This window comes from Catharus ustulatus, chromosome 17 (assembly GCF_009819885.2).
Source record: "Catharus ustulatus isolate bCatUst1 chromosome 17, bCatUst1.pri.v2, whole genome shotgun sequence".
Lineage (NCBI taxonomy): Eukaryota > Metazoa > Chordata > Aves > Passeriformes > Turdidae > Catharus > Catharus ustulatus.
The window spans coordinates 9,422,369-9,431,908 of NC_046237.1; the positions used below are offsets into that span (position 1 = coordinate 9,422,369).

General features: G+C 50.7%; 1 protein-coding gene across 2 annotated transcripts; it reads left to right on the forward strand.

Moving 5' to 3' along the window:
- Positions 1 to 5,686: 5,686 nt before the first annotated feature.
- On the forward strand, positions 5,687 to 8,202 carry SYS1 (SYS1 golgi trafficking protein). Of its 2 annotated transcripts, XM_033074840.1 has the most exons (3): positions 5,687 to 5,875; positions 6,539 to 6,606; positions 7,173 to 8,202. In XM_033074840.1, the coding sequence occupies exons 1-3, from the start codon at positions 5,714 to 5,716 to the stop codon at positions 7,411 to 7,413; spliced, it is 471 nt and encodes a 156-aa protein (XP_032930731.1). In that variant the 5' UTR covers positions 5,687 to 5,713; the 3' UTR covers positions 7,414 to 8,202. The 2 variants fall into 2 exon arrangements, with proteins under 2 accessions (XP_032930731.1, XP_032930730.1); XM_033074839.1 differs by lacking the exon at positions 6,539 to 6,606 and having other exon boundaries at positions 5,689 to 5,875.
- Positions 8,203 to 9,540: the final 1,338 nt, after the last annotated feature.

The following is a 9,540-nucleotide window of genomic DNA, read 5'->3' on the forward strand; positions in this document are numbered from 1 at the left end:
CTCGCATTTAGAGCGAACCCTTCCGCTGTCCCTGCCGCGGTTATCGCGGGGCGCTGCGTCACTCGGGAATGGAACACGAAACCGCTCCCTCGCTCTTCTGTGTGAGCGGCAGGCGCAAAAAACCACAAAGAGGAGGGGGGAAACCCAACGGCACAGCTTAACTATTTCCGTTTCTCTTCTCACATTAATAACTTTGCCTGATATTTGCTTGATAATATCTATTTCAGCCCCTTAACCCGAGGGGCACCTGCAATACCATAACACTACAGCCCCATCCTCATGCTGCAGCCACATCAATTTGCACGTGGGCTCTGGTTTGTAGAGGATAAAATATTTTCTTAGCAGGGAAGCAATGCATAGCAAAGCATATGTGCCATGGTCCCACCTGCCAGGTTTGGATGCCATTTCCACTCGATCTGGTTCTCAGCCTCCTCCAGCACTACAAAGTTATCCCGAGAGAACTTGTAGCCTTTCCCCTGGCCCACCTCCAACCAGAAAGATCCCTAAAGTGAAGCAGCTTTTCCAACTGCCTGTTCCTTTGGGAATAAGCAGCTACAGAGGGTGTGAGCTGAGATCCAGACATGTTCTCAATGTTTGCCCACACACAAGCACTGGCAGGAGGGATCTCCCACAGCACTGTGCTGAGCTGGCCGTGGAGCCTGGTGGCACAATATGAAGTGACAAGGAGCACTGCTCAGGGCTTAAAAAAATACTCAAGATCTGAAGACAGCACAGATGTGGGTAACGGTAGGAACAAACCTGGAACAGGCTGTGGGGGAGTTTGCTGACCTGCTCTGCTCAGCCAGTTAGTGTCACTAACCCTTTAGTTCATCTCAGCATCCAAGGGCATGAGGGAGGGATCTGTGCTGCTGGTGCAGCCAGGGAGCCCAGCTCCTGTGATATCCAGCTCTGGACACTCAGCAGAGGTGGGGAGCAGTAGATGGTGAGGAACAAGAGCACACAGATTGGGTCAAATGTGCAAAGAGTGGTCCATACCCTGACATCTGCCAGACAGGAGACAGCCTCAGCAGCACAAGGTGGCCAGAAGCACTCCATGCCCCCAAACCCTCTAAATGTCACCTGTATTTGTGTGCATGTGGCCATGACCTCACTGCACATCCCTGCAGCTAAAGCAGCCACCACAAAGATGCTTTCAAAACCAGCTTTCTGTGTTGTGGCTACAAATATTGCTCACTCACCTGTTCACTTCCTCTCCAAACAAGCACAATATGCTGAGCTCCTGGTTAACATACCCCTCAACATATACCCCTTCCACCAAATAATCCCCTTGCATGGCACAGTACAGTGCTTCTCCTCCCAGGAAAGTTCTGCTGTGATGGGATGGACAGGAATCAGTCTGTGTGGAGGGACCACACACATTGTCCATGCCACACCTGCATGCACAGTCCTTCAGGCAAACTGATCTTGGGCTTCTGGAAACAGAAGAAAAAAATAAACTGAACCCTAATGTGTTTTTCGACCTTGAGAACAAATCCCTGTAACTTTACTGATGATATTTTTTTAAGTGCATTGTGTACATCCACCTCCCTTCCTCAAACACAGGGAAATGTTCTGTGACTGTATCTCAAGAGAATGAGAGAAAATGCAGTCATAAAATTCATAATATGGTTCTGTAAACTCATGGCCATAGAACAGCTGCCTTCATTTTGCCCTTCAAGTGTTCCCTTTCAAAATGCTGACAATCTCCTCTCTGGAATAATGCAGAAAATCCGTGGGTTTATGGCACTCAGAGAGACCAACAGGACAAATGGGCCCAGAAAGCAAAAATGCACCAGTGAAAGTCCTTTCCTGAAACTTCACCACAAGGGAGGGAAGCAGAAGCAAAATAAAACGCATGTTGAGAAACACATTCGTTCTGGGAAATGAATTCTCACATTCAAGGTGTGTCAGCTGCATTCTCCATATAAAAAATGCAGTTGGCAGAGAAATAACACAGGTTGGCCACCATTGTTCCTGACCTAGTGCTCAACAGTGAAAGACTACCTAACACTCATGTTGAAAATCAAAATAAACAGCTGTCAGTCACCAACACAACACAAACATGCTGGAAGTGGAACGGAGTGTACAAATGCAACACATTTGGAGGGTGAGGGGAATTGCACTTTTACATGGCACATCAAGAAATGTCAAAATAATCTTTAAAAGGTCCTTTAGACAACTCAATCATACATTCTGTTGCACTAATCAGGGAAAGAGATTCTCCAGCCATACTCAGCACAGTTCCTACAAGCAAATTTTTAAAAACAGCTTGGAGCAGGATTCTCAAGCAAAAAGAAACCTTAAGTAGAGTTTTTAAAATTCTTGACTTCCAAAGTCCATTCAGTACACTGAATTCTTTGGAAAAGCACACCTGCACACCACGTGTGTGGAGGAAGAGGAGTGACTGAAAACTTGCATCCCATGGTTTGAGCCACCTAATGTTGAATTACTCAGAAAATGTGTATTCTTAGCCTTGCTGTCTCTTTAGCAAAGGTGACCTTAGCACAACTCCTACCTTCCTGTCAAGAGGGAAATGAACTCCAGCAAAGATTATTCAGACAACACCACCCTTTGTACACCAGCTGGTAAAATACAGCTCACCTAAATAAACAGCTTCCTGTTTTAGGGCACAATTCCTGGGGAGGAAAACAATACCCTGCTAGACAACTATTTTTAATGTAAAGAATTGATGGCTAAATAGGGTATTCTTTTTCTACAGTCCTGATAAAGAAGTGACCACAATAGTTTCATGTGATCTGGGTACACCCTCAAGTCATCTGCTGTGTCCTGGGCATATTGCCACTTCTCCTTCCACCTGCTGCTCCTCACAACACGCAGGTGGCACACACAGAACAGTCATTGGCTAAAAAGAATGTTCTAACCAGAAGTCAGGCGAGCAACACCCACTGTGGCATCCTAGAAATCATAGTCCGTGTTTCAACATCCTTTTCCTCTGCAACACATTTCCTTCACAGCTGTCTCCAACTTTTTGTTTCAACTAAAGAGGAAGAAAAGAGAAATTAAGAAAACTGTTTAATTCCCCAATACTGTTTGCTTTCCAGGTCCACTTTAAACCTTATTCCACAGAGCAGGGTGTGGGACAAGGCACCCCATAGGGAGAACACCCACTTTTCCAGGAGAAGGACAGTCCCCTATGCTGGAGTAGCCTGGAGAGGAGAGAGAGCCAACTCAGGAGCAGGAACAAACAAACATGACCATGAAAGATGTTGTCACAAAGTCAGGCAGGAAACAAGTTCACAAACTGGGCTGCTGTTGAGTCACAGAACAAATGTCTTTGTGCCACAGGACAATGTGTTCATATGTGTCCATATGGAGGGAGCCTCAAATCACACCTCAGGCTTGGCTGCTGCCTTGGCTATTTTGATAAACCCAATATTTGGCTGTGGAAAGACACCCAGCAATAATACTAACAGTCCTACCCTACACTAGCTTGGAGTTTCAGTCAGCTTTGTCTAAACAGACAAAATTTTTGCTGGCAAAGGAAAGTAGTCCTATGAGGAACTATAAAAGAAAGAGGTAAGTGAGAATTAATATCTAAGTGATGGCTCTGAGAGCCAAACACAGCAGATCTCAGGAAAGGAAACCAATTTCTACCAAGAATTAACAGAGGAAGTGTTGAGTGTCACAATTTATGCTCAGCAATGTGTTGGCAGCAGACAGCCCCGACAAGGCTGGGATTTTCCCCTGTTCATTTCTGCACTGGCTAAGGCTGGAGCTTCTGCAAAAATAAATTCTCCAAAGGCCTAAGTGAGAACTCAGCAATAGTGGCCCACATGTGCCTCTGCCTTGCACAATCTTTCCTAGGAGATGGTCCTGGAACAGGGAACAAATTGTGTCAAACCTGGCTCAGCACAGAAATTCACAGAATGAGGAAAGGAAAACATACAGCAAAGCTGTATAGGGAACTTCCCATAAGAGGCATGGAAAAAACGTCATGAGAGCCTGTCAGAGATCATAATCTGAGTTCCCATAGCCAGCATATTCCACACCCACGACTGATGTGAGCCTACCACCTCCCACAGAACCTGGACTCCCCTTTTTATTCCTTCTCTTCTCTTTTCCAGGTGAAAATGGCTCTTGTGGCAACTCCCCACTCCACCGAAACAGCCCAGGGGGTGCCTCCTCTCCTTTTTCCAGAAAAGATCTTATCTCCAAAATGCTCCGTTGTCTCACACAGCCTTGGGGATTTTGCTATTAAATCAGTGACAATTCTTATACCCGAAGCTAAGCAAGCAGGACAGCTCACAACGAGCCCCAGCAGCCAGGAGCTGATAACAGGAGGGGCACGACGATGTCTGGCACCTGGCCATTTCGTGAGGCTAAGTAGAAGAAATCAGCATGTATCAGAAACCTCCCAGAAAAACCAACCCAGCCCTGTAACGGAAAGGTGCTGCCAGGGCATACCAGGACTCAGAACAACATCCTGGTACCCGATGGCCTAAAGCTAAAATGAGCACAGCTGGGCAGCAGCTGCCAAGAGCCTCAGCGCCTACGGGAACGAGCCTGGAAATGAAAGGAAATACCCGGGGACAATAATTTCTTATATGGTTGGTATTTGTTTTTTTAGCAAGGGCTGCTCAGCCAAGTTACTCAACACACTGACATCAGTGCAGATGGGCAGGGACAGGGGCTGGGGAAGCCTTATCTCCAAAATCCTCTGTCCCACACAGCCCTGGGAATTTCACTCTTCACAAAGCTTCACCTGAAGCCAAGCAAATACCGCGGCTCACTGAGGCCACCAAACCGAGCCAGGAGCTGGTCACAGAAGGGGTGCGGGGGAGCACGGGGGACTCTGTGTCCTTTTAGCAACTTTCAGCCAAGTTCCTGAAGGCTCCGACCCAGGGCAGGGGACAGGGCAGGGGACAGGGCTGGGGACGCCCTTGGCAGGCAGATGTGACCGAGCTGGAGCTGGCACAGGACACTGGGCACAGACGGCCGGCGGGGCGGAGGTCACAGCTGGGAGCGGGGGCAGAGGGCGGGGGTCGGGATCGGAATCCAGCGGGGTCAGGATCCAGCGGGGTCAGTATCGGGATCCAGCGGGACCGGGATCGAGGTCGGGGTCAGGATCGAGCGGGTCGGGGTCGGAATCGGGATCCAGTGAGGTCAGGATCAGGATCCAACGGGGTCGGGATCCAGCGGAGTGGGGATCCAGCAGGCAGGGTCGGGATTCAGCGGGGTCGGGATCGGAATTCAGCGGGGTCGGGGTCTAGCGGGGTCAATATCGGGATCCAGAGGGATCGGGATCGGGATCCAGAGGGATCGGGATCGGGGTCGGGATCCAGCGGGGTCGAGGTCCAGCGAGGTCGGGACCCAGCGGGGTCGGGATCGGAATCCAGCGGAGTCGGGGTCTAGCGGGGTCAATATCGGGATCCAGAGGGATCGGGATCGGGATCCAGAGGGATCGGGATCGGGGTCGGGATCCAGCGGGGTCGAGGTCCAGCGAGGTCGGGACCCAGCGGGGTCGGGATCGGAATCCAGCGGAGTCGGGGTCTAGCGGGGTCAATATCGGGATCCAGAGGGATCGCGATCGAGGTCGGGATCGGGATCCAGCGGGGTCGGGATCGGGATCCAGTGGGATCGGGATCCAGCGGGGTCGGGGCAGCGGGCGGGGCTCGGGGTGGCACCGGGTCCTCCCCCACGCCAGGGGGCGCTGTTGCGCGGCGGCGCTTCCGTCGCGGGCGGCGGGCGGGCGATGGCGGCGCAGTTCCGCAGCTACGTGTGGGACCCCGCGCTGATCGTGTCGCAGATGGTGCTGCTGCAGGCGGGATACTACAGCTCGCTCGGGCTCTGGCTCGCCCTCCTCGGCACCCTGGGCAGCACCGGGCCCTCCCTCCAGCAGGTCTTCAGCGACGAGGTGAGGGCGCGCCCCGGGAAGACGCGGTGGGCACAGGCCCCTGCGGCGGGGGGGTTTGCTGGGGCTCTCCGGGGTGACAGACCCCGCTCCGTGTGGGCACCCCGGTGTTAGGGACAGACCCCGCTCCGTGTGGGCACCCCGGTGTTAGGGACAGACCCCGCTCCGTGTGGGCACCCCGGTGTCAGGGACAGCCCCCGCCCAGGGAGCACCCCGGGGAGGCCGCAGAGCTCCCCTGCCCCGTGCAGCAGCCCCCCAGTGCTCAGAGCTGTTGTGTTGTGTAGATGCCCCGGTATGGAGGTAAAATCCTCCCTCTGAACAGGCGGTACCCCGGGGAGGGACAGCACTGCGGTGCGCGGAGGGTGGCAGCCCCCATGTAGAGACACCTGTACGGGTGGTACAGAGAGCACCTCGCTCTGTAGGTGGCACCCCTTGATAGAGACACCCTGTCTAGGGCCTCCCGGGGTAAAGACAACTCCCTACTCCTAGAATAACCCCCAGTTTAGGTGGTTCCCTCAACGCAGAACCGGAGCTTTCCCTTTCCCGTAGGTGCCCCCAGACAGACATGTCCAGCTCCTGCTGTAGATCCCGATCCATGCAGGGCTGTGCCACGGGAGATTCGGGCTGCGAGTTGTGCCGCGGGTTCCTACTAATAGTCCCATGTAGATTTTAGGCTTCTCAACCCCGCCGGGGAGGCTCTCCATGATGGCTTTCATCCTCAATGCACTCACCTGGTAAGTGTGCAGCTAGCTGGAGCACCTGCATCTTGTCTTTTTGTACCATTAAGCTGTAAAAGAATTCAGTGTAATGTACTGCCTCTCTCCAAACATCTCCCAAAATCCCTGTGTCTTCTTAAGCATGTCTGCTGAGGGCAGTGGGGAACTGCTGACTCTTGGCTTTCTAGAACCTGGAAAAGTCGTTTCACTTCACTGCCTCAGTTTCCCAGCTGGGAATGAGATTTGCTATTGTGGGAGATTGTACTGAAAGATGAACAGATCTCATCAAACACTGGTCTATAAACGCTAATGTATTTTGTGACTGCACAGAGATTACTAGAAGAGATAGTCTATAAATTCATGCCTGTTCTCTACCTTAAAATCTCGTTTTCCTGCCGTCATGTAATTCAAAAGCAAAAGTAAGGTTTTGAAGGGCAGAGGTCAGAAACAACCTAATCTTAAAATATTTGAAGACGTTTTAAAACTACTACATAATCAGCACTGACAACTGCTGATAGCTCTTGCTGCACCACCTTTTCCATAGGCCTGGTGGAGTTCATTAACCTCTTGGCTTTACTTTTCAGTGCTCTGGGCTTGCTGTACTTCATCCGGCGAGGGAAGCAGTGCCTGGATTTCACCATCACCGTTCACTTCTTCCACCTGCTGGGCTGCTGGATCTACAACTCGCGCTTCCCCTCGACGCTGACGTGGTGGCTGGTGCACATCGTGTGCACGGCGCTGATGGCGGCCATCGGGGAGTACCTGTGCATGAGAATAGAGCTGCGGGAGATCCCGCTCAACTCCGCCCCCAAATCCAACGTATAGACTGCCTCTGGCAACAACATGCTGCGTTTTGTCATTGTTCCCAGCACAATGCATCCAATGCCTCAGAATCATCCCTGAAGAAGCACAGCAGGTCTGTTTAGACTTTATGATTTTTTTTTTTTTTGGACCTCGGTGACTGCATGAGTGTGAGCATCTCCTCTGGCATCGGCTGACAACGGGGGAGGAGCAGATGTTTATTTTGTTAACACAAAGTATTAATATGACTGTATGGAGAGCGTGCCCTCTTCACTCATGAGACTGTTAAAAGCCAGGTAGCAAAACTTGGTGCATGAGGAGCATTTGGAATTTAACGATATTGGGAGTGCCCTGAAAGGGTGACAATGATCAGCTCTTCTTGCTGGAGCTGGCACGGTGAGCAGTGGGGCTGGGAGCTGCTGCTTCCAATCTGGGACTTGTTTGGGCTTTGTTTGAGAGAAGAGTCAAGGAAGTGAATGGATGGAGAGAAAGAAAATAGTTGTACTTACCTGAATCACCAGCTGAGACACTAAATAACCTGTAACGTTAGATGGGTTTGTTTGCTGTTTCCATGTTTGATACACAGAGGTGACAGACAGCAGTTTGCTGAAGAATTTTTTTGTAATAATAAAAATATAATGTTGCTGTGAGTGTTACGGCTCTCCTGGGAAGCTGAGCACTTCAAGAAATACCACAAGTGTCTGTATCATGGCAACAGAAGTTTGCAGCCAGAGAACACTTGGCTGTGAGGTGCCCACTGTCTGGGGCACATAAAATTTCCTACAATAAACATTTCATACCTCTGCTCTGAAAGGAAGGCATCGTTGAGTGCTGTTTTGGGGAGTCAGCTGGTATAATCCCACTTCAGAGGGAGTGTCAGCAGTCCAGGATTTCCACATGTCCAGCCTGAGCCTGGAGCTGCCTTGGGGAAACCTAAAAAAGTGTCCTGGAGCCATGATGCTGTTCCCCCTGGGATGGGCTTTCCCATCAGGCTTCAGCAGTCCAGCAACAGATCTGGCCTGGCAGAGATGATGTTAAGTAAGAGACTGCTGCTATTTCTCAAATATTTAGAGGCCCTTCAAATAACCTTCACCAGGCGGGGACATCCCCTTATTGCTGAGGGTCCAGAGCTGAGTGGTTCCTCCAGATCCAGCAGCCCAAGCAAGCAGCCCAAATCCTGCCATGTTGTAAAATCCCAAACAAGGGCAAGGCCAGGTCTAGAGAAAGATTTTTCTCCTGTGCAGCATCTTGCTGCAGTAACTTCCCTTTGTATGTTAATATTTGTAAGTTTTAATTTGCATAAGTTGTTTGTTAATTGAGTTTGTTGGAAAGTGGTGGGATGATGTGAGACTGATAAACTCTCTGAAGCTGCTCTTTTGATTTTTATTACTGGGGAGCTGAGCTGTATTTCAGTCCCTTCTCTCACACTCAGACACTGTGTGGGCAGGATGTCATCCTGTACGTACTCAGCAGGTCTCCAGAGGAGGGCTTCTGTCTAAACAAATGTAACTAGCACATTTATGTTGGAGGATTTCACTAGGATCCCTTCCTGACCAAAGCCTGTGTGAGCAGAGTTTCAAACAGCAGCAGCCTTTCAGAGGGAAGAGTTTACACAAGTGTTTGTCTGGGCAGCCTGGAGGGCCACCCCGAGGTCACTTCCTGGGGCTGCCCCTGCAGCAAGACAATCCATCCCTCCTCAAAATCTGCTCGTTTGTCACATCCAAGGATACTTGCCTTTCTCCCAGTCACCTCAGCCTGGATATAAACTGGTCTCCAGTAGGTGCCAGTATCTCCCTCAGAAAGGAGCAGGGAGTGTGCCTGTGGTTGGGATTGGGGCGTGGAGCAGAGGGCAGTGCTGCCTCGGGGTGACAAGCTATTAGTCATGTTTTAAGACTCCTTCAGGGTCATTTTGTCCTCTGCTGCTTCTTGATGCTATTCTTGAGAAAGAACATCCCAGTCCTGCAGGGACAGGGAATGTTTACAGGTTTACTTCAAGGCTTAATACCACACCAAAGTGTGGTGTGAGCTCCTGTGTTTGGGGCTGTTCTTGAGGCAAGTGGGAGCTAAAGATTAATTACAGTGAATTTGAGAGCAGGGAGACAAAGCCACGTTCTTCCAGCTGCTCCCAGAGTTGCTGTGGGTCTGTATTAA

What these genes read in the sequence shown, in the direction of transcription:
- SYS1 (XM_033074839.1), top strand. Translation starts at nt 5,714, where the DNA reads ATGGCGGCGCAGTTCCGCAGCTACGTGTGGGACCCCGCGCTGATCGTG. An exon ending in AGCAGGTCTTCAGCGACGAG is followed by an intron (nt 5,876 to 7,172) that starts GTGAGGGCGCGC and finishes TTTACTTTTCAG; the next exon opens with TGCTCTGGGCTTGCTGTACT.